Below are 24,834 nucleotides of genomic sequence, written 5' to 3' on the forward strand. Positions count from 1 at the left end.
CCTACAGGGGGGTCAGGTAATAAGGTTGAGCAAAGAGAAACAAATGAAGAGAACTTTGAGCTATCTGCTTCTTCTGTCTGTATTCCTTTTGGTGTGTGTGACAGTAAATGGTGGAGATCCTACTGATGGATTCACCCTTGTCCCTCTCACAGATGCAAATTTTGTGATCCAAAAACCATATAACATTCCATTAGACCAAAGGTATAGCTTCAAAGACGGAGTCCATTGCATGCGGGTCTATGCTAATGACAAGCCTCACAATCCTAACAGCCATACTCAGCCACGCACAGAAATTCGCACCCAAGTATAATTCTTCTCATGCTCTTGATTTACATATAAGCCTTGTTATGTTCGCCTTCACGTCCATTCTTTTTTTTTTTTTTTTGTTCATTGGGATTCAGGTATGTTCAGAAGGTGAGAGGAGAAAGGAAGAACTATGAAACATTAACAGGAAATTTTTCATTGTTCTCCCCTTCCTACCAGTACCTCCCAAACAAGAAAATGTCTGGGATTTTCGGAGGCATTTGGTAAATTAGTGTCTCATATTTTTTCATTTGGTTATTTGAGTCAAATTCGATCATTATTGACCTAATTGAAAGTAGCTTTTCTACAGACGTTTTTTGCATTCACAGAGACTTGGACACGAGATTCGTGTTTTAAGTGGTTATAACTCCCTAATCAACATGTATTGGTACATTAGTGTTTCATATTATGATATATTTGATTTATAAACAAATTTTATGCCCTCTGTTATGGGATCATATTCTGTCGTTTCTGGTGGAATGTTATTCGGCAGTTATTAGATGCCAACGTTCAATCACATTACCAAGTTCCAGCATCACAATTAGAGCATCCAAACATCAACATGTATATGTTACAAAGAAACACTTGACAGTAATTCTATCTTATTTGTGCAGGGGCTTGACTATCACACAGGGGTATGGCAATTTGAAGGGTATGGTTTTGTGCCAAATGGAACATCTGGGGCTACAGTGGCACAGATTCATGGTGCATCCCACGGCGCTACCACAATAATACTGAGGATATACGATGGGAATATGTGGTACTACAGTAGTAATTTAGTTGCTGAGAATCTCTATGGATAAGTGGTTCAGGCTTAACCTAATCCATGATGTGGATTGTGGCATTGTTACTGTGTTCGTCAATGGAGAGAAGAAGTTTGAGACGAAGGATAAAGGACCTGGTGACTTGTACTTCAAATGTGGGGTCTATGCAGCTCCTGCTCATATAAGCTATTACATGGAATCAAGGTGGAGAGACATAAAAATCTACAAAAAGTGATGACTTGATTATAATATGAAGTGCACTAAACATGTATGATTTTTAATCCTTGTTACTTGTTAGTATTTCATACCAGAGTTATAGGATGTTTTCCCCAACTAGGGCAGTTTTTTGTACTAGAACAAGATCAGCTTATGTCAGAATATTTAAGTTTGATTGAACTTGAGCTGATATAGGAAATCATATATAAGATAAAGTTGAACTTAATAACTGCTGTATAGTAAAGTTGAGCAGTGACTTATACTTCAATTCTTTGCATTAAAAAGATGTGGTCTACGATCAGTAGCTTTTGACCAAGTTTATCATAAAAAGACAAGCAAGCATGTCACAAGAGTGCCCTATTATTAGCTTGGCATGCTTATATTTTGTACAATGGAATCTATCCAAGAGTTTTTAATGGTCATATTCAAAGGAATGCGTCCATCATGACCAGAAGCCGCAATACCATCGTCATACTCCATCAACTTCGCAATTTTCATTGCCTGAGATTTCACCTTTGAAGATCCAAAACAGTATTGACGGTCACAACTCAATTATTTTGACTCTACTATATAAAACATGTTTCAGAATTTTGTTGAATTTCAAAAGCCAAAGGAGAAAAATGCATCAAATCACGGGAGGCCATTAATAATACAGATTTCAAATTGTGTTGTGGTCTGTGCTTCCAAAGTTAGACCAACTTTACAGTAATAAAATTCTTCTAGCTTGCATTCATTATCAAGTCTTAAATTAAATAATTTTGATATTTCAGTCAAATTTAATAAATGAAGAGAAATACTAACGAAGCTTTATTATAAAAAGGGGAATAAAACTCTCCCGCTAGAGATTCTGATGCAGCCAATTATTCGGTTTATGGTAAAAAGTCAAATTATATAATGACCATTTAAGAGGTTTCAATAGTTTCCAAAGATTCTTATGGACTTGAAAGGTTGTTGAACAGATATTTTTACAAAATATGGCTACTTCTAAATTGCCAAGAGCTCCATAAATAATCATATTTTAAGTCATGAAATGATTTTTTCAAGCCAAAACAATAAAATTTCCCAAACATGTCCAACACCGCAATGAATATCCCAATGTGGCAATGGTTATTCGTAACTGCAATGGATTTCCCTTTAATGAGATTTAAAAAAATAGTAATAATAACAGCGGTTCTTTTAGAGTCACAGGACACATATGACAAAAAATTCATGTACACCGATAACGCCGTGCTAAATGGACTTGAAAATAGAAACACTTTCAATATAGAGTTCTATTTATTTTATTTTTAAAATTATTTTTCGTGTAACAATATTAGGTTGATGCCTGTCTCAACACGTATTAGTGGAATTCCATTTATTTTTAAGAGATAAAAGTAGGTATTAAACCAATACTAGTGTCCATATCATGTATATTATATTAGAGGCAGAGGGTTTGCTTCAAAACACATTAATTATTAGTTGGCCCACTTGACCGTTGGATTGTTTCTACCCTTAGCATTGGACAGTGTAGTCTAAATATAATTTAGTAGGCCATTTAGTTCTTTGCAAAAATGTTTTTTAACAAAGTTTTAAACTTCAAGTAACCTTCTCGGTTGAACTCAAAAAACTTAGCGTCTTGGGTTTATATGTATATATATTCATTGCACTGCTGCGGAAGAACTCACACCATCCCAAAGAGAGACCAGCGCATACAGTCGAGCAAAGTGAAAAAATGAAGAGAACTTTGAGCTACCTGCTTGTGTCTGCATTCCTTTTAGTGTGTGTGACAGTATATGGTGGAGATCCTACCGATGGATTCACCCCTGTTCCTCTGACAGAAGCAAATTTTGCGATCCAAAAGCCATATGACATTCCATTAGACCAAGGTATAGCTTCAAAGATGGAGTCCATCGCATGTGGGTCTATGCTAATGATAAGCCTCATGACCCTGGCAGCCATACTCAGCCACGCACAGAAATTCGCATCGAAGTACTTTTCTTCATGCTCTTGATCTACATGTAATCCTTGTTATGTTTGCTTTTACGTCTGTTTTCTTCTTTGCTCATTAGAATTCAGGTATGCTCAGAGAGTGAGAGGAGAAAGGAAGAAACTATGAAACTGTCCCACTGGAAACTTCCCTTCTCAACCATCTCAAATCTCGTGATATCTTGATTGTTTTGGCATGTTGAATGCATAAATGTCAGGCTATCTAAAACATTCAAGACAAGTGCTGATATCTTGCGTCCTAAGAAACATCAGATTTAAGTTTACTGGACATTTGAATCATTACCGTATGCTTCTTTGTTTCCAAGTATAACTTTTCAGACAAAGGCATCAAATTTGAGTATCCAAGATCAGCATGTTTTATGTTACGAAAAAACACTTGACAGTCAATCTTTATTTGTGTAGGGGCTTGACTACCACTCTGGGGTTTGGCAATTTGAAGGGTATGGTTTTGTACCAAATGGAACATCCGGAGCTACAGTGGCACAGATCCACGGTGCATCCCATGGTGCTACCACAGCAATACTGAGAATATATGATGGGAATATGAGGTTCTACAATGGAGACTTGATAGCTAAGAATCTCTATGATAAGTGGTTCAGGCTTAACCTAATCCATGATGTGAATGGAGGGATTGTGACTGTGTTTATTGATGGAGAAAAGAAGTATCAAACGAAGGATCAAGGTCCAGGTGACTTGTACTTCAAATGTGGGGTCTATGCTGCTCCTGCTCATATAAGCTATTACATGGAATCAAGGTGGAGAGACATAAAAATATATAAGAAGTGATAACTTTATAAACATGTATGAAGTACTGTAAACATGTATGAGTTCTAAATACTTGATTGTACCATCTATATCATAATCATAGACTTTTCTATCATCTACAGTCTTCTTCGAAACTGTAGATCATGTTTTATATTATTCTCCATAGCCGATGATGTCATTTCATTTAAACAGCAAAAAATGCGTTTAGTAGACTTGTATTTAAGATATTTAGGAAAAGGAATAAGGTGCCTTTATCTGCTAGCATTTCATACCCCACACACAGTAAGGTCCTAGATTTTTTTTCACTTCTCTCGACCGTGTGCCCAACATAACCCAGGGAAATTGATTGCCATGGTTAAGACTTAAGATTCAAACCTGCGATAATGCCTCAAGCCTCAAACACACTTCCATTGCTTGCTCTCGCCATTGGACCAATCAAGCTACATTGTTATGGAAAAATTAATGAATTACAGCATAAAGTTTTCACCAACCGGGCAGTTGTGCAGGAATTTTCAAGAGAAGAATAAGAATATCAGCTTAAATGGAATATCTCCTTTCTAGATCCGTCGGAGCGTTGGGCCTCAAGTCAACAGGCTTTCAGCCTGGCTTGTAAAAGTAATAACAACTAGAGAAAATCACAATTGAGGACCCCTGGAGAGAATTAATTATGCTACAGGACCAAATGATTCTGATATTACTTTGCAGAACCAAAAAACTTAAATATAATTAAAAAAATTTGTGAAAAGATAAAAAGTATTTTTGTTGTGACTTGGGAACTGATTATTGTTAAAATAAAAATGAGGCTTGCTTTTCCTCAAATGAAGAGTTATTTATCATATTATAACAATTCATCTATGAAATTAATATTTTATAGTTGTTAATAAAAAAATTGATAGTTGTTAGAATAAGACTTATTTTTTTTCAATTAGGGACTTGTTTACAGAATTACAACACTTGCTCCTTTCAATCATTAAGTTAATTTTTCAAAGTTATTAATTAAGAAATTGGTTATTGTTAAAATGAAAATAAGATTTGTTTTTTTTAAATAAAAACTTATTTACCAAATTACAACACTTGTTCCGTTCCATCACTAAATTCTTTCACATTGTTAATAAGAAAACTAATTGTTATTAAAATATAAATAGGACTTTTTTTTTTTTTCCAAATGAGAAGTTATTGTTAAAAGAGTATATGATATACACATTAAAGATATTTTTATCTTTTTACAACAAAAGTAGGTGCTTTGATTTTATGAAGTAATATCAAAATTATTTGATCCTATAGCATAATTAATTTTATTCAGGATTCCTTGATTGCAATTTTCCCTAATGACTATGACGAACTGAATAATAAATCATCCTGCCAAAGAACAGATATTTATACTTTGTAGCTATAAAGAGATTCTTAGGTGGATGTGAATTACGAACAGCTGACCAAGTCAATCATAAAGAGACAAGTAAGCGTGTAAAAAGAGCATCCTATTAGCTTGTATTTCGTATATTGGAATCTATCCAACAATTTTTCATGGTCCCGTTCGAAAGGAACGCATACGTCATATATGAGATAAAAAGACTAGAACCCACCTTTCTATAACCCCGAACTAAATCAAAGGAGAGAGGAGACAAAAGAAAGCAATTTAAACCTTCAACTACTTGAAATTCTTGTATGATATCATTAAATATCAACCAAATAGCCAATTGCTAACCCACAAAATCAAATTACAAGACATCAAGAAGCTGTAAGTAATAGAGCTTCTTCAATGGCGAGACCCCTTGGCCTTGTCACGCGTACGACAGAGCTCAGATGGCACCAGCTATGGCATGAATATAAAGGTGACATTGCTCTTTTCCTAATCTTGCTCTCTAGGCTATGAAACTGTTGCGTTATTTTTGAGAAAGAGATTTGGTGGTCAAACCCTCCCAAAAGAGACTTGACTACAATGAATGGAATACCCAAGAAGAATACTTAACTGAGATTCTTGGAAGGGGGACAAAATGGAAGCGTTCTAATTAGTTGATGGGTGGATTATAAGAACTAAACCTACGCACCACCACACGGCAGGCAGCACCATTTTCCAAGTTGAATAAAAAACCATTGCAGAGGACTTGGATGGCCCTCGTCTACTAGAGATGGACTTGGCAGTGGCAGCTCAGGAGGTAGATGGCGGTGAAATGCATCAACAGCAGCCGCAACACCATCTTCATTCTCTATCAACATTGCAATGTTCATTGCCTTAGATTTCACCTGAAGATTCAAAACACCATTGACAGTCACGACTCGCAATCATTGTGACTTAACAACATATATCGTTTTTGAGAATTTAGTTGAATTTCAGAAGCCACAGGACAAAACTGCATTAAATGGCGGAAGGCCATTAATAATACGGATTTCATACAGTTTTGTGGTCTGTGCTTCCAAAACTAAGCCAAATTTAAATAAGTTTGATTTGTTAGAAATACTAAAATTTAATCGTGAGCAGGAGAAAAAATAGCCACATTGTATCAGCATCAATGTACACGTAACAAATTTACATGGTCATCATAGAAATGACAAAGCTCAGAGGGAAAACATAAATTGAAACAAAATTCCTCACAGGAGAGGGGGAGCAGGGAGCAAAAAAGACGTAACTATCAGCCATAAATGATCATGTTTGATTCCAGGACAGCTATCATATAACACACACACATTTTTAAATAGCTACCAAATCATATTTTTTTTTCAAAAAAAGAATATTACTGCACAAAGCAGATACAGCCACCTTTTAGTGCCCGTCTATTTAAATGACCTTCAGAGTTTATCACTAGGAATACATCTAAACAAATCCAAACCTGCATGATTCTTGTGGTATTTTGCATTATAAAGTATTCATGAACCCGTAAAAGAGGAATAGATCTACCAATATAGATTCTGATGCAGATATTGTTTCAGTTTCCAATAAAGATTCACACAAATAAAACAAATATAAATTGAAATAGTTGATAGAGCACTTTATAATCCCTTTTGAATACTACCAAAAAAAGGGATCTGAAAGGTTGTAAAAATCATATTTCTACATAATATGGCTACTTTAAAGTGCCAAGAGCTCCATAAATCATGGTATTTTTATATATGCGAGAGAGGAAGATGTGAATGAAAAATCTAAAATGACTGATGCATTAAAAGAAAAAAAGGGTACCTCTGGCTGAAGCATAAATGTTATTGCGCTTGATAATTTATCAACACTGAGCTCAGATATTGGAATAGGAGCTGGTCCCAACCCTATTTGATGTATTCTATCACCCCAGAAGAACTGATCCCCAAAGAACGGAACTATGGTTGTCGGACACTGTAAGTTATAACAAAGACACAAGTGAAAAGATTTTTATTTTGATACATGCCTAAATCATATCCTTATCATCAGTAATCAGAAATTGACATAACCTTAATGTCATATTTCATTATTTAAGTCATTTGGATAACCTAAGACATGCAATGAATCCTGGGATTACGAAAAAGGGAAAGAAATTCTTAAAGCACTTTTAAACATTACCCCGGCTTTTAACCCTGTAGCTGTTGTTCCAGCACCACCATGGTGCACCTGCAAATTTGAGCCAAATCATCTTCCAGTTAATTGTCATTATTTGTGTCTAGGCCTGTGAGTGCTTAGAACTTAAATTTGTGTATCTTGGTATCAGGAAATAATTAAAGCAAAAGTGTTAAAACTAGCAACAAAAAGTAGGCACCTTTGGCACATTAAAAAGAATTTTCTTTCTTTCTTTCTCACCCTAAATAACCCACAAGAAAACGTAAATAGAAACTGACCACAGCAGAACATTGAGGAAATAACCAATCATGAGGGCATTCCTCTAGAAGGAAAATGTTGTCAGGAACTTCGGTCACTGCATTGGAAAGCATAATGCAACTGAAATTATGTTAATTATATAAAATGCATGAAACGAACTATATGCATTTTTTGGCCTGAAAACAGCGTGCTTTTTTAATTCATAAGACATGCCATGAAAAAGCATATTAAATCTTTAAGTCAAGTTAGAATGCAGAAAAATCAACTCACAGTTTTGACAGACTCGAGTTACAAGCTCACATGAGATAGGACAACATGTTTAATAGGCATTGATCTTTATCTTTTTCTCAATACACACTAAAATATTTAATCTCCTGGTTACTCGTCATTGGCTGCTTGTTTTAAGCATTAATTTTATTTATTATTTTTTTTTTTAACTAGTACAGTTAGGGGAAAAAGCAGTTTAGTTCAGATTGGGGGAAAAGCATTCCACTTTGTCCTACTTTGAAGCCAAAACGTGGACATGTGGCATGCACACATATCAAACAAGCAGATGGAAATTATTATGCTTAAGAAATCCTATCTGAATCAACAAATGGAGTCAGACCTCCGTTAATTAAATTGCAAAAAATTTCTGGCAGAAATGAGCATCGTCATTTTTGGAGTTTTATTATAATTGTATTCCCATGTGAAGCAAAAAACACTCATCTTAAAATCACTCCATATTATCTCAAAGTCCTTTCTCAAAAGCCTACTTTCAAATATAAATGAATTATGATATGATATGTACATGTATATATAAGATCAACAGAAAGGGCTATTTAGAAAATATGAGTCAAACGGATATAGATTCAAAATAAAGTGAAATACTTACGATTCCCTAGATTTCCCCAGCCCCTGTCAATAATTCCCCGTTGTTCTGTATCCTTTAGTGCCTCCAATATAACATCAGTTGTTCTTTTGGAATCTTCAAGAGGCTAGAAAGTAAATCATACCATTTGCATTAAAAGGAGTCAGAAATTTTGTTTTAGAAAAAATTATGAGTTTCAAAGGGCATAATGTTATGTTTCTAAGCTTAGAACATATTATCAGAAGAAACTGCTACTCATGACAAGATATATCATTCCACTGATTCGATTAAAAAGTAAATCCTCCTCAGAACAGACATATGAGCCCATAGTAGGCAAAACATAGATGATCACAGATCAATTCCTAGGAGGTCAACACAATATTTGAAGTGATTTTGACAATGGCTACACATAATCATCATAAATAGTCATATCTGCTATACAAGATAAATCAACCAAGTCTCTGCAACAGAAGGGGAAAAATCCAGGCAAAACTAAACATTAATGGATAAACATTCAAGATATCAGAGACATCTCTATTTTATTCATGCATAAACAATTCCAGAGGTCTCAACTTACACATTCTAAAAATTCTAATGAGTTAACGTCCTTCTACACTTATTAAAACTACATAGATTACTATTCCTTTTACAACTTATAAAGAGAATAAGCAGGAATAATGTCCTTTGTGTTCTGCATCCTTGTGCCTTTTTTTATGATGAACCAAGTACATATAGTTTCAGTACATCTAATAAAAAATGGGAAAACAAATAGAAGTGGTTTATAGTCATGATACAGAGATTGCAACTGCCTGGTCTGCTTTTGTTAAATCTTTTTATTTTTTCGTTTTGTGCTTTATATGTTTGTTTAACCATCTATGTCATTCTTCATGCGAGTGAAATCCATACTAGAACAAATAGTGTCCTTGCTACCTTGCATCTATAAAATCATCAAGCCACATTCTCAACCATCAAATCTAACGAGTCTTTAAAAGCAAGAATAATTTGTAAATCCATGCAAGTCACATGCAAACAACAGGATGCCGAATCTCATCCTACTTGATGTAAATAAAAGTTGAATCACCCAAGCAAGAAGTGTATAGTCAAGCCGATAAATGGCCGTAATATCCCTACAGTATATGTAATTAAATTTCATAGTTAAGAGAGTTCACCATACCATGCTCCCAAATCCAAAATATAAAGGTTTTGGTTCCTTCTGAATCCATTGGACAAAATTTTCCTGAGGCTGATACTTTGATCCAAGGTTTAAGAAACAATAACCGACAACATCAACTAAAGGGCCCCAATCTGAAAGGTTCCTAAATATTGTTAGCCCCTGAGAAAGATTAAGCAAAACATGTCTGGCAAGCATTTTAAGACAGCTACTATTAACAAACACTGATATTATATGCAGCAAAAAGCTTCTACTCTGAGTCATACTTAATGTTGAGTTGAGGAGAAATGTAGAATCTAATTCGAACTAAAGCAAAGCCATAGCTCTTCCTTGATAAAAACTTATAAAAATCAGTTAAGAGGGCTGCAGCAGACTATGTAGCTATTGTTTACATCTTTGTCCATACCACTTGGCTTTGGAACAACATGAGGACTCCACATATAGCCAGTTGGTAAATGAGATATTGATCCACGATAAGTGCTGAAGTATGCAATAGGAGCAAGCTTCAATTTCTTTTTCCTGAAGTCATTGATAATTCCTCTTATCCCCCACCATATCAGTAGGTCTACAATGACATAGGATAGCTGGAAGAAGCATAAATATTTAAAAAGATTAACGGATAGAAGCAATCCTGCACTTCATTCATAAAAATGTTGCACTCAGACCAAAGAAAACTACGTTTAAAAAAAAAGACATACCCAATATGCAGCACTTTGAGGAACACGTGCCAAAGGGTGAGGGAACTCATTTGTTGGCCTGTCTATTACAAAATATGTATGAAACGAAATCATAAAGGATTGAAAAAGAAAAATAAGGAAAACTGAGTAGCGAATATACACATGAATAACACATGCATTATGAAGGATAATGGTTTGTGTTACTTGGACTAATCTATGACAGTAATTAAAAATTAAAAATAGAATAAAAATTTTCCATTTCATAATTTAGGATAGTTGTATTTGTTTGGATATTTTAATCTCATCCCATAATGGGAGTAGAATTGTATCCTCCATTCTGAAAACTTCGAGTTAAAGTTTAGATTCCCGGCCCTGTTGAATGAGGGATGTGTATGTTTTTCCACAAAGCCCACAATTTATCTTGGAGATTCAATCTTTGTACCATATTATTGAGTTTATTTTAGAATTTCTCCCTGGCCCTTAATTCTCAATCAAAGTCAAACAGAGAAATAATATTTTTTTTTTATTGGGCACAGGTGTCCTCTTATTGAAGACAATCCCATCCAAGGTACAGTTAGATACTAAATGGAGGTACAGTTAGGTACTATTGAAGACAATCATATTCAAGGTATGATTTGGTACTAAATATAAGCACCTCTTCTGACAAGAATTCAAAACTTAATTCATCACGTTGTGAGGCACTAACCCCTACCTCTAGACCCAATCCCCATCGGTATAGAAATATTTTTAGATCAAACCTGAAACGTGAAAAATTAAAGTCTACAGATTTTATGAATATGCATATTACAGAAAAATACCAGCATCAAAATAGTATTTGATTGTTCATATCAGGTAGGACCTAACTAAGAAGGCTTTTGTTTTAGAAAAATGATACATGAGTAACCAACCCACGTAGTTGAGAGGGGATAAAGAAAGAAAAAAGGACGAGAGTTGAGATGTCAAGTCTCTCTCCCTATTTCCTCATCCTCTTCATCGCCCTTAAGCCATTAATGCTGCAGAGCAGGAGAATATTAAGTCTTTCCTAGTTAACAAATTCACTCTAGTCCTTGAAATCAGTAGGCAGCTTATTTCCCAACAAGAGAATGGATAAGTAATTCCAATGGAAGATTTTTATTTATCTGAATATTTGAAACTGTTATTTTTATTTTAAATTATTACACGGTACCTAGACTCTGAATGCAATGAAGAATTAGAATGTTGTTTATATCTTCTTAGGGAACCTTTACATTCCATATAAAATATGATAGAATGTCAAAATTTCCACTCAAGGGTTTTGACAACTTAAACTTACGTCCAAGGCATTGTGAAAAATATGTGAAGAGGCACCCCAAGGGCTTCAGCAACATGCACATGTCCTGCAAACCGTAAAAGAATACATAATGTATTTAATTATTTGAAAAAAGCATTGAACTAGATAAGTTTACAGAAAACCATCAAATTAGCATATATACTTTGTTGAATTGAAAATAAAGGGAAACAAAAAGAAGTGCAGCTCGATAATAATATATGCATTCAAGAATAAATTCCAGAGAGAAGTATTTCATTAATTATCACACTTGAACAGGAAAGCTTCTGAATTTCACACTTTAATGCTAGTATTTACTTCTGTGGACCCCACAAGCCTAACATAAGATGAAGATATATCTTCTAATCATTTCCGTTTAGTGCTTATGGTGTATCACTTAATTAAGCATAACATAAGATGAAGATACAACACAATGAATTTCCATTCAAGTTCATATTTGTCGATCATTTTTTTGCGAAAGCAGGCACCTCAAGGAGCCTAATCTTTCTTTTTCCTACCAGTCATTTTAAGGTCCTGATTACAAAAGTTATAGAAAAGACAAAATTTCTGCATATGAATGTTCAGAATTACACATCTGTATCAGTGCAAGAAGGCAGTGCACTTCCAATAATTCTGTAGGAAACACAGCTTTTTGTCTCCATTATTCCGTGACTTATTTCTCTGCACTACGGTACATTTATAGGGAGGAATGTCCTCATCATAGCATATCAAATTCCAATGAAACAGGAAGGAAAAACAAAAAAATATCCTGATGCTACCAGACCGAATACAAAGGGAGATAAATAAAAAAAACAGAGAGACGATAACAACCAGATACATTGGTTATCCTTTTCTTTGCATATCTCACACACAAGATGATGTCACTTTCAAAAGATTCAACATTCGTCAAGTAGTCAAGGAGCTTGTATCAAACATTATGAAATGGTTTGCTAAATATAATGGCTACGAGAAGAAATGTCGTCACTACAGAATGGCCATGCCTGAAATTTTTTAGTTCGACCATCAAAGTAGTTAAACCAAGTTCTACTGGCAAACATGTCAAACAGATAGAATCCCCAAACAGCATACTTGAAGAGCACATAATACAACCGGCATGTTACGTTAAAAGAAATATTTATTGTAAAACCTGAACCATTATAAATCATAAAGAAGGTATAAAATGAAGTAAACAATACATTAATTTGTAAGTTGTTACCACTCACCATATACAGGAGGGTTGGCAATGATAGCCTGAGATCTAAAAGGAACGCCTGTTTCCAAATCAGGAGCTGTGCAAGCTGGAAGAAGGGAATCAATAATGGCCTTCATTTGCTTTCTTTGAATAGATATTTCTGACGGATTAGCAGGAATCAAACCTTTATTTCTGGCCATACCTACAAGTGAAACGGCCCTTTTTTTATATTGGTAAAGATACAAAGTGAATAAGTAAAAGCAGGTTTGGATTAGAGCAGCAATACGCCATTAACGACGTTCAATCATGTGTCACAGAGAGAGAGAGATAATCAAGAGCAGAAATAAGCATGACATAACAGTCATTGCCAATTTTACTTTCCTTTATGTTGAGGGCATATCATATAAATCTGTAGCCGTCAGAAAATTCAGTGCGGAATGAACGGACAATGTTTTTTACATCTAATGTTAACTACACAATGACTTAACAGTAACGATTCCACATGACAACAGGTATAACAATAATGGCATATATCATAACTAAAGTTTAATTGAATAGGAAAGATTTTCTGGCTTAGATTACTGCAAATATAGTTGAGCTAGCTTTTATTTTGAATTATGCAGCTATAGGCCACCAACCAGAGAAAAACCAAAGCATACATTTCTATTAATTTACATTATTGAGCCTAATCCTTGATGCTTGAAACTTTTGGATAATTTGTCATTATCAGTGATGTTATGAATACCAAGAGAAATATTATCTCTATTGCTTATAGAAAATTATTTAACAATATCTTGAAGGTTGCTTTTTAGTAGAAATCACTTTACAAAATACAAACTTGACTGTATCCGGTAACCGCAAATGTATTATATCTTCACAGTGCCACAGTTTCTGAAAATCAAATGGGATACGTATCTCAAAGAAAAGGAGTCAAAAGAGGGTCTTCTAGTCAGATTCAGACAAAGCTCAAGTAAATTGCATCAAGAGGTATTAATTATTTATGAAAGTATAAATTAGGGACCTCTTACATCCTGCCAGAACTCGAGGATCACCGCCCAAAGGATAGAAATCTACACCAGCTGACTTAACAAATGTGTTGAAATTGCCATGAGTTGCCAACCTTACACGATGACCATAACCCTGAAAGTAGAAATAAGATCATCTTTAACATTAAGGAAGAATAAATTCAACCAAGCAAACAGTTAAGATGTAGAATCCATAAGTAATTGGAAAATCAAGCACTGGCATGTCTTAAATAGATCAGTGGCATAACTTTCATGACAATTATCATAGAAGTTGCTTCTCTAAAAATGATGAGCTTGTGAAATAAATGAATCAGACACTTGCATTTTAATTCATGCTGTTGAGGCTGAAGCAATCAAGCCATTGTAAAGAAAAGGGATGGAGATATAATATGGCATAGATAATTAAAATAAGCACCATTTTCAATATGTTAATGGCACAGGTTGACAAAACATTCCGTCAATACTTGCATCATGCGCTTGAGAGGGGGGGAACTTCAAATGCACTTATAAAGGATAGAAGCAAGGAGGAAGGGCTTCATATATGCATAATCTCATAATAAGAAGCTAATCAAAAGTAGAAGGGAAGAAGAAGAAGATTGAATTATTCTGACCCTAGTAGTGAGAATGGATGATACTGATACCAATTTGATGTGACTTCAAAACACTTGCAGGTGGCAGATTGTTAGATTCTATCAAGGTCATCTATTTCACAAGACATGCTAGTAACCTCTAACCAAAATCCCTATCATCTGATAATGCAATCCTTATTTGCAACATGACTAATAAGATGAAAATATTTAAACATGCCTGAAGCCTCTTTGCAATGGCCAGAAAAGGTTGTACATCTCCTCTAGTTCCAACCACAAGTATGACAATTTGTAACCTCGGAACTGATTTATTGGATTCAGAAATAAAACTTCCGCTCGTTGCTGACTCTTCAAAAGATTTAAGCTCTAACAATTCTGAAGCAACAGGTGAACTTCTTCCTAGATCAACTTCAACTGTCCCATCATTTTGTATCTTCACTAGTTCCACAATCAATTTTTGCTGAGAAGCAAAACAAGAAAATGCTGTGACCAACCTGATAATATTGAAATTCTAAAGCATAACTCATAAATTCAACAACTCGAAAAACAAGTGGACTAAAAAGATATAACGGCTCTACCAAAAGGCAAGTAGATAAATTACCAATGCTTCACTATGAGTGGAAAGATTAAAGGAAATGAGATGAATAAATTGAATGTTCGTCATTTATAAGTGTGTCACTGAAAAGATATTCATACAGTGCAACAATTTCAATTACACCATTGTATCTGGGTACTAGTTCAACGGAGAAGTAGCATCACCCTTTATAAAAAGAAGACCTGAATATGTTGAATATATAAACGTAAAAGTTCTTACAAAGTTTCTTTTTCTATCAAATGAAAAAAACAAAAATGCAAAAGTAGAACTATCTCAGCCATACATCATTGAAAAAATATTTTGTATAACGTATAAACAAATACTAATGTCTAATTATAATTATAACTTACTCAACTAGAGTAAAAATGCACTGGCACAAGTTTGATATTCAACATCATGTGCATGTAATGACATCAGTAACAACCTTCTCACGCTCTGACAACCTGTCCAGCATTAGATCCTTCCTTTGAGACTCCCTCTTTTCTGTCACTGATCTATTAAACACAATTTCATGGTCAGCAAGAAGCCTGTTGCCCTCAGTTCTAGCAGGTGCCGTGATGCAATGATCCAAACCTTCAATATCAACTTCTAACATTACTAAAAATCAAATGAATCTTATCATAGAATCAAATTACAAACGATTGTCCAGTGCATTCAAAAATGGCAACAAGAGACAAAATAAACAGCTTTCACTCAAGGAGGACCGGAAAGCAGACATCAGCTTCTTCTTCTTCTTCTTCTTTTGTGACTAACCTCGAGGTGAAGGATGAACTTCCGATGACTTCCAATCCTCTGCCTCCTTAGACGAAGCTGAAGATGAAGCAAATGCTTCCTCTTTAGACCTGCTATCCCCAATCACTGACTCATCATCATCCATATGCCTGAAATGTTCCCTCTTTTGTTGTATGACAATACCTTCTCCGACTAATTCTACAGGCAAATTTTCAGCCCCTTGCTGCCCATCCCCGGAATCTCCAACTTCCCTAATGCTTCATAATTCTTTCAAGTCTGAAAATTTTGTAACGCCCGAACAAATCCTGAGTATTCAAATGTAACACCATCTCAGCAACTTCAAATGAACCATATAATCAGCATTTAAACCCACCGGGCCGAGTTGGTCATAAGGATTTCAGCACTTCGGTTTCTTCCACTATGTGAACGGCTTAAACTCCGCTCACGTGCTCAAGCACCCATAAGCACGTGGCATGCGAGCCAAAGTCTCAAACCGAGCTCCGATAGCTGAAGTCCTGAGCAACCAACATAATTATTGACTAATTAACTCATCCAACAGTCATTCAAACATGAAGAAAGTTTGGTGAGCAAATAGTTTAAAACATGTCTTGACCAAATTTCGACCCAGTTTAAGAGTGGAGCGGCACTTAAGAATTAGTTTCAAGTTCCAAATAAAGCAGAGAAAACCCAGAAACACAGAGGAGGAAGGTACCAGAAATTGTGCAGAGAATGCAGAAATAATATGAAACCACCTTATTCACTATGCATACCAATCATGGTGTGTTCTAGATTACATATGGAAGAAGGAATTAAACAGGATATTTTTATGGGGATAAAATTGAATTTGATTTCGGGAGGCAGGTTGTTTTCCTCACCGTCTGAAGCTTATGATTTAACAAAAACTAAACATCGCCAAAAAAAAAAATGTCGTAATAAAGATAAATATTACAAAACCTATAATATCGAGTACGGTTTCTCAAGAGTCACGATGTCATTTTCGCATTTCGGCTCGCAGCCTCGGAATGTGGAAGAATCTTGGCACGAGAAAATCTCGCGGGGTGTTTATTTACGTAGCATTTTGTAGGGGGAAATTCAAGACGTGGTCGTGTTGGAGAATATATAGGGTCCATTTAAATTTTAATTAAATATAATAGATTATAAAAATAATTAATTAAGTGATAGATTTTAATAATAATTGATTATGTTATAAAACAATGTGTTTGAATACTATTTTTTTAAAATTAATTTTAACATAATTAAAAATATTTAAATAATTTAATTAGAATCAATTTTAGTTATGTAAATTACTATATAATTTAATTCTTAAATATCAAACATTAATTTTTTGAGGATACAAAATTTAAAGTTTATTAAGGAAAAAAAGAGAGAAGAGAAGAGAGTTTAATTTTATTTTTATTAAATTATGTGCTTATTTGTAATTTTTTCGTGGGCCTTCTTTTGTAATTTTTTTCAATAGTTTTTTGATAAATTTTTGGCAAAAACTGATTCCATCAGCTTTTGAAAAAACGCACATTATGTGTCAAAATCGATTTTTGTCCTTTTTCAACCGTTTGGATAATTTAATTTTAAAAATCAATTTCAGGCAAAAAAATCGATTTTGAAGCCTTACCAAACGGGCACATAGTCTTTTAAAAAAGATAAATAAATAATAGAACCATCAATGCTTATTTTCAAGGTTCGTAAAACGGGACCGATCACTGAACCGGTCACGATACTGAGTCACGAGTTAATGGTTCAATCAGGGATTAAACCGATGATAAACCGGTCATGATTAAAATAATACAATTTAAATAAAAAGATATTAATTATAAAAAGTCAACCAAATCCAACCATTCAAAAATCCAACAATAATAAAATACAACACTTCAAATATCAATCCTTAATTCCTTATAATTACAACCCTTCAATCATTAAAAAGTCTAAAAGTCTAAAACTAATATTTACTAACACCAAAATCATCATTAACTTCATTCAGATTTTCGGGCATTGAGACATCAAGAGTTGAATGAGAAAAACTAAAACCACTAGCAACATCAGGCAAAGGTGGGGACTCTAGAACATTCATATATTCATCACCTGCAACAAATAAAAATTAATATTAGTGAATGGCATTTTAAGAAAGAAATTTATATACTTGCATTAGACATGATAGTAGATTTAATAAACCTTCATAATCCCTCTCAAGGGTTTATGGAGTAGTTGTGGTTTTATTGTGAATGGCACTTTCAAAATTTACAACATCTTGAGAATCAAACTCAGGAGCTGGCTCTTTCTCTTTTTCAGCCACCCAAAAGTCAACTTTGTCAATTGATTCATAATCAATGGGATCATAACTTTTATTTTTCCTCAATTGACTCCTTGGTAAAAAAAAAAGCAATTAAATATGATAAACAATAATAAAAATACAGCATCATTAAAAGTTGCTTTAGATTAGGTAAAAGTTGCATGAAACTGAGACGCACACAAAACATATGGATATGTACATGCACATGTAATCCCTTCCCCGTGCATCATGCATTTTGAATTTGTTATGCTGCCCATCTCCCTATAATAGCACATAAAACCACATATTAAATTTTAAGATAATAATAATCTATCCATGCCATTAAAAATAAACAGTCAGCTTTTTTTTTATGAAATGTTCATATGATGCTTAATTACATCAATCAACGTGGTTGAAATGGAGAGGGAAGAAGCAAAAAATGACTATCACGTGAACGTAAGCATTATCTAACAACATCAATAACTTAAGGTTCAAATCCTCTAAATATCATGTGAAAGTAAGCATTTTGAGTGATAGATGGAGGGGAAAAAATGCCTAGATACAACATCAAACTTCCACCCTTTCACTACAACAAATATCACATATAAGTGAGCACTTTTGATGGTGCAGAGGAAAAACTAATGAGAAGAAAAGAAAAAAAACATCACATATAAAAGCATTGCCATTTAAAACTCTAATTTTTACCTATGCATCAATCGCAAATTATAATTTGTAAAAACCAAATCATTCAATCTTTGATGTTGTAATCTATTTCGTCTTTTGGTATGGATGCGTTCAAACAAACTCCAATTTCTTTCACAGCCAAAAAAAGAAGAAGTTTGGCTAAGAATGCGCATTGCAAGAGTTTACAATTTTGGAACAGAACCTCAATAGAATGACCACCATTCATCTGCAAATAAAAAACATTTAGTTAGGTGTTAATCATATAATAACTAGAATTACCATGGAAATGTTAAATAATAAATATGAATACTCACAAGGATCTAATTTCTGGGCTGCTCTCTGACATGAAATTTTGTCAAAAGACTCTTTACAATCACAATACAAACTCAACTGCTTCATCATCACAATATAATCAATTTCTTCACTTTCATTGGACTCAAACACGTCAAGCATTGCATCCATTGACCTTCTTTTATGAACAAAGTTCTCATCATACAAGAATGCAGGATTCAACAAATACGTCACTGTATGAAGATTTGTCTTAAAGTGCTTATCCCATCGAGCTTGAATAATGTTTGTGTAAGGCTTGTAATAATTTTTCTTATTGTTGAATGTTGCCTTGATTGCTTTTTTTGCCCTTTGTATGCCTTCATAAACATAAGGCAAAGAAGGCTTCTCATCTGAATCCACAATTCTCAACAACTTTATAAGAGGAGACACAACCTTCACAATTTCTAAGCAATCACCCCAAAAGCCATTATCTAATATGATGGCAGTAACAATTATTCCAGCTTGAGTCTTTGACAATTTATGATCTACAAAGTGCTTATTAGTCACCAAAGCTTGCAAGTCATGCTTATGCATATATATGTTATGCAACGTGATAAATGTAGTAGTAAATCTTGTTACACCAGGACACACAATTTCTTTCCAACCCGGTCTTTTCCTAAGCCATGACAAGAAGATCATATGATTATAAATAAAAACAGTCATCTTTGATGCCTTAGTTGCAAGTGCTCACACATTGTCTAAGCTTACTATATCTTTTAAAGTAAGGTTCAAACAGTAAGCAGCACAAGGTGACCAATAAATATTTTTATATTTTTCCTTAATCAACTTGCCACATACTACATAATTTGTAGCATTATCAGTCACTATGTGAACAATGTTCTTGGGACCAACCCACTCAATCACTTCACAGAACAATGAGAACAAAGTCCTAGCATCTTTTACCAAATCTGAAGCATCAACAGATTTCACAAAAACTATTCTATGTGTAGAATAGACTAGGAAATTAATCAAAGTTCGCTGCCTCGCATCTGTCCAACTATCAGCCATTAGTGTACATCCAGTGTTTTTTCATTTAGCTCGATGACTCTCAATAAGTAATTGACATTCCTTTTTCCAATTTGTCAACAAATTGATTCTACATTCATAAGCATTAAGGGCTTTGAACCTCAGCCTAATTGAAGCAATAGCATCTATGGCTTTTTGAAATAAAGGACAATCTAATGTATTAAATGGAATACAATTGACAATAGCCCATTCAGCAATAGTCATTTTTGCATTGTACTGTGCTTCTTTTATTGCAAGCACACTCTTGATGCTAGGTTAGGAACCAAGAGTTGTCCTGGGGGCAAAATAATTCTCAACTGAAGCAATAGAAGCTTGCCTCTTATTGGCATTTCTCTCAAGGACTATCTTAATTGGAGTAGGAGCAATTGGATCATTAGTTTCAAGGTCCCCAATGTCTACTTGTTCTTGTTCTTGTTCTTTTCTACCATCAACCTTCCTTTTTCTCCCACTTTTCAAATACTCAACCATCCTGTGACGTACATCATGAGGAAGCTACTTGACCACTCACACCAGCAAAATGTTGCTTCATTCTGTTAATCCCACCTCCTCCATAACTTGACGCACAATAAAGATAAGTATATATATTTTTCTTGCCCTCTTTTCTTAAGGCAACATGTGACCAAGTAGGGTTAGTTTTTCCACGCACAGATAGGGCCTCACATGTTGAGTCATTACCACTAGGAGGGGGATCATTGGAATTGGAGGTAAGATTCTTATTTCTATCACTAAGACTACTTCCAATATCCATAATCAATACAATGACTATATTTTATTCTACAAGCTAAAGACAAAGCTTCAATTTTATTTTTTAACACAAATGCAAAATTCAAATAATAAATAGCTTCAATTTTATTTTTTAACACAAATGCAAAATTCAAATAATAAATTAGCAATAAAGCTGAATCAAGAAACAACTAGGCACTAGAAGAGGCAAGCTAAATCATATCTAAAAACAACAATAACAAAAAGAGACAACAGTCACGAGCAAAATCAAGCAAACAATCATCTTCTCTGGAAATAAAAATAATCAATAGCTTACTTAGCAATCAACTGCTGAAAGCAATATAGTTCGAGAAAGCAATCAGCTTACTTAGCAGCAAAAGCAATATAGTTCAAGAAACAATAATCAGGCAAAGAAATAATAATCACGAGCTGAAGTAAGAAATAAAAACAAAATCCAACACGAGATATAGTGAAATTGACCTGATGCTAAAAGTTAAGCATGAGCTGCTAAATCACTCTATCACAATGGGCTGAAGCTGAACGCTGTCAAGAAGAAGTAAAGAACTACAGATCGAGATGATGAAGTGTATCTCCTAAGTGTGCTCTGCCTCTAATTTCAAATTGATTAGAGAAGAGGAGAACTAGAGAAAAGACGGAGGTCGGAAACAAAGCGTGAGGCCAATTAGGTTAGGGCGACTGGATGAGAGAGGAGAGGCAACACAGCTAACTGAGTAATTTGATATTCTGAGTCAGCAAAGTGGCGAAGGCGACTGAGTGATACTGATCTGATATGATTCTCATGCTGTGATACTGATATAAATCTCTGATACTGATCGAAGACAGCATCAGCGAAGTGGCAAAGGTGAACCCTAGCTGGACTGGACTGAATTTCAATTCGTGTTTGGCTGTTCCTCATTTAGGCTTCAGGGCTTGAAAAAAAAAATCCCCCAAAACAACATCATTTTGGGGGTTCAGCTTGAAAAAAAAATCAACCCGGTTAACCTAGTCAACCCATCGAGTTACATCGGGTTGAACCCAGGTTGACTGGGTTACACCGGGTCACACTCATACTGATTTAGTCATAAACTCAGATCGAAAAAGGGATCGAGTCACCTAGTTTCAGGTTGAGCCAACCGATCCAATCGGGTTTCCAAACCATGCTTATTTTTGTGTTGGCAAAAAAAAATCAAGCCTTATATCTAGATCAAGAGAGGATCTTCATACTATCCTCAACTAATCATCGAATATTGAAAATTTGAAATGGTTACAATCTGTGGTCTTTTATATAAATATATATATATATATATATTGACTTTGTCAACAATATAATTTATGCTATTTTTTTAAAATCATCCTTAAGGCTGATGGACTAATCTTTATCTATATATATATATACACACACTGTATATGTGTGTGTAAAGTGCATCATGATCACTGTTCATCCACAGTTTGATGAACAGTAATCATGATTTTTTTCTTTTGAAAAAATAACTTTTGTGAGACTCATAATAAAAAAAATAGGTGTAAGACCTATAATAAAAAATAGGTGTGGATATGAGACTCAGAATAAAACATATCCCCTTCATTTAAAAATATAAAATATTTTTTGAGGAGTTGGATGTTTAAAAATATAATGCATTTTTAATCTTTTGAGGTGTAATTATTGTCATTTTTTTAAAAGTACTCCTATTAATAGTGACCTTATATTTATTATAGAGTATTTAATAGAGGTAAATATAAAAAGATAGAGTTAGTCTAAAAGTAGGTAATTATTTTATTGAGGGTAATATTTGATTAAAAATATCTTATATTTTTTAATGGAGGGAGTAGTATAAAACCTAATATTTTTATAAAGGTAGGAGATCAACTTATTATTTATTGCTTATATTTTGTAATTGTATGAGATAATTAATTATATTATAAAAATAAATTTAAATTATAAATTATAAAATAGAATGTTTTATTACAATAAAATTACAAACTTAATTTATATAAACTATAAAAAATATTTATAATTTAACGGATAATGTCTTTTGTTTCAAATCTTAAGTCACATGGAGTAACAAATTAACATAAAATATGTTTTTAATTTTATTTTTAAAATATACAAGATATTAAATTATAAAAAAGATAAATTTATATGGATGAACATTGGCTTATTTAAAAAAAAAAATACACATTGAAGGATCATGTGTGGCTTATAATAAAAATAATTGGTAAAAAACATATCACCCGGTGATTGTATTTTTTTATATGTATAAGATAATAAATGGTAGAAAGCTAAATAACAATTTATAAAATAAAATTTTTTATTATTTTAATTTTAATTTACGAGTGAATGATGCATCTTACAATAATAAATTATTTGTTATAATTTTAATATATATATAGAGTAAAAAAATTATTTATAATTTTTTAATATTTATGGGGTATGCTATTTATGTTTTCAATATGTGCATAGATAAAAAAAATTAAAATAAGACAGTGTTATTTGAATTTTAATTTCTGGTATACATAAACTTAAATTTTTAAAATAGACTGTTATCTTCTTGGGTGCGCTTCAGCATTCCAAGTCTTTTAATCCAAACTAATACGATTAGCAATTGAAGGCACTTCTTTGAAGTCATAAAATAATAACTTTTAAAACAAAACTTACTTTTTATGTGCACCTCTTAAATTTCTCTTAATTTAATTGTTATTTTTTCTGTCTTGCAAAATAAATGTAATTGATAAATAGTATTATCATCAATTAATTCTATATAAAAATCACATTCTATAAATAATTGATGCTCTAGTTGAAAAGTTTTTTTGCATGAAAAATGACTTATTAATTATTTTTTCAATTTTACCCTTTGATATTTTTTTTATAAATAGAGGGAAAAATTACATATAAAAGACAAATTATTTTTTTAAATATAATGCATTAATAAAGATAACTTGAACTTTTCCTTTTTCTAGCAAAACTAATTATTTAATTATGTCTCCTTAATTATAGTGGCATACTCCCTCTGTCTTCATATATAAAGAGTTTTTAAAAAATTCATGTATATCAATAAAAATTTGGTATTTAATTGAAAACATATAAAATCACAATAATTTTTTAATTTTACCTCAAATAATATCACAATTAATATCACTTCCCCTTTCTCAAAACAATAAGTGCAAAATTATTCAATTACTCAAAATTATCATGGCAACACTTATATTTAGGTGCAAAATAAATTTTTAAAAAATATCCTATATATAAGGATGGAGGGAATAGTTAAATGTGATTTATATATAAGACAAGAGGAAGTACTATAATATTAGTTATGCTATTTTTTAATTTAAAATTATTATTTAATATATGTACTCCTTTTATTTAAAAATATAAAGTATTTTTAACCAAATCTTACCTCTCAATAAAGTAATTACCTACTTTCAAACTAACTTTATCTTTTTATATTTATTCTTATTAAATACCTTACAATAAATATAAAGTCATTCATTAATAGAGGTACTCTTGAAAAAAAAGACAATAATTATATCTCGAAAGACTAAAAATACCTTACATTTTTTAACATTTAACTCCTCAAAAAATATCTTATATTTTTAAATAGAGGGAGTATATATTTTTTGTTATTTTTACTTTTAGCTATATTTGTAATTTATAAATATTATTATCATATAAATTATAGTATATATTTTATTTTTCCATGCATAGGCCAACAAATTTTGAAAGGAAAAAAATTAATTATATTTAAATTTGTAGGAAATGAGAAATTAAAAAAAACACTATTTATATTTTTTAATGTACACGGTGCCCTAATGTATATTTAAAAGTTACCCTTTCGAGAA

General features: G+C 33.0%; 3 protein-coding genes across 5 annotated transcripts; 2 read left to right on the forward strand and 1 right to left on the reverse strand.

Annotated features, from left to right (window-relative positions):
* Window positions 1–43: 43 nt before the first annotated feature.
* LOC129292479 (citrate-binding protein-like) lies at window positions 44–1,551 on the forward strand. Its single transcript, XM_054930031.1, is given in 3 exon segments — window positions 44–304; window positions 918–1,100; window positions 1,102–1,551. Coding segments are annotated over 3 exon segments (645 nt in total). The 3' UTR covers window positions 1,303–1,551.
* A 1,419-nt stretch (window positions 1,552–2,970) lies between these two features.
* LOC129292611 (citrate-binding protein-like) lies at window positions 2,971–4,060 on the forward strand. The gene is given in 3 exon segments (XM_054930186.1): window positions 2,971–3,142; window positions 3,145–3,251; window positions 3,672–4,060. Coding segments are annotated over 3 exon segments (639 nt in total). The 5' UTR covers window positions 2,971–2,994; the 3' UTR covers window positions 4,056–4,060.
* A 1,623-nt stretch (window positions 4,061–5,683) lies between these two features.
* Window positions 5,684–17,020, reverse strand: LOC129293064 (sterol 3-beta-glucosyltransferase UGT80B1). 3 transcript variants are annotated; one of them, XM_054930868.1, is made up of 16 exons: window positions 16,663–16,815; window positions 16,324–16,465; window positions 15,972–16,226; window positions 15,643–15,791; window positions 14,850–15,083; window positions 14,040–14,157; window positions 13,043–13,213; window positions 11,826–11,889; window positions 10,535–10,592; window positions 10,243–10,420; window positions 9,840–9,970; window positions 8,690–8,792; window positions 7,836–7,912; window positions 7,564–7,611; window positions 7,210–7,359; window positions 5,684–6,278 (listed from the first exon to the last, which is right to left on the reverse strand). In XM_054930868.1, the coding sequence occupies exons 3-16, from the start codon at window positions 16,093–16,095 to the stop codon at window positions 6,075–6,077; spliced, it is 1,809 nt and encodes a 602-aa protein (XP_054786843.1). In that variant the 5' UTR covers window positions 16,096–16,226; window positions 16,324–16,465; window positions 16,663–16,815; the 3' UTR covers window positions 5,684–6,074. The 3 variants fall into 3 exon arrangements, with proteins under 3 accessions (XP_054786843.1, XP_054786842.1, XP_054786841.1); XM_054930867.1 differs by lacking the exon at window positions 16,663–16,815 and adding an exon at window positions 16,905–17,020 and having other exon boundaries at window positions 15,972–16,465; XM_054930866.1 differs by having other exon boundaries at window positions 15,972–16,465.
* Window positions 17,021–24,834: the final 7,814 nt, after the last annotated feature.

Source organism: Prosopis cineraria, unplaced genomic scaffold, assembly GCF_029017545.1.
Source record: "Prosopis cineraria cultivar Desert tree isolate PC_DT_omini unplaced genomic scaffold, ASM2901754v1 PC14, whole genome shotgun sequence".
Classification (NCBI taxonomy): domain Eukaryota; kingdom Viridiplantae; phylum Streptophyta; class Magnoliopsida; order Fabales; family Fabaceae; genus Prosopis; species Prosopis cineraria.

What these genes read in the sequence shown, in the direction of transcription:
- LOC129293064 (XM_054930867.1), bottom strand. Translation starts at nt 16,095, where the DNA reads ATGGATGATGATGAGTCAGTGATTGGGGATAGCAGGTCTAAAGAGGAA. An exon ending in TTCTGGCCATTGCAAAGAGG is followed by an intron (nt 14,158 to 14,849) that starts CTTCAGGCATGT and finishes TCTTATTTCTAC; the next exon opens with TTTCAGGGTTATGGTCATCG. An exon ending in TTCCTCAATGTTCTGCTGTG is followed by an intron (nt 7,612 to 7,835) that starts GTCAGTTTCTAT and finishes TCAAATTTGCAG; the next exon opens with GTGCACCATGGTGGTGCTGG.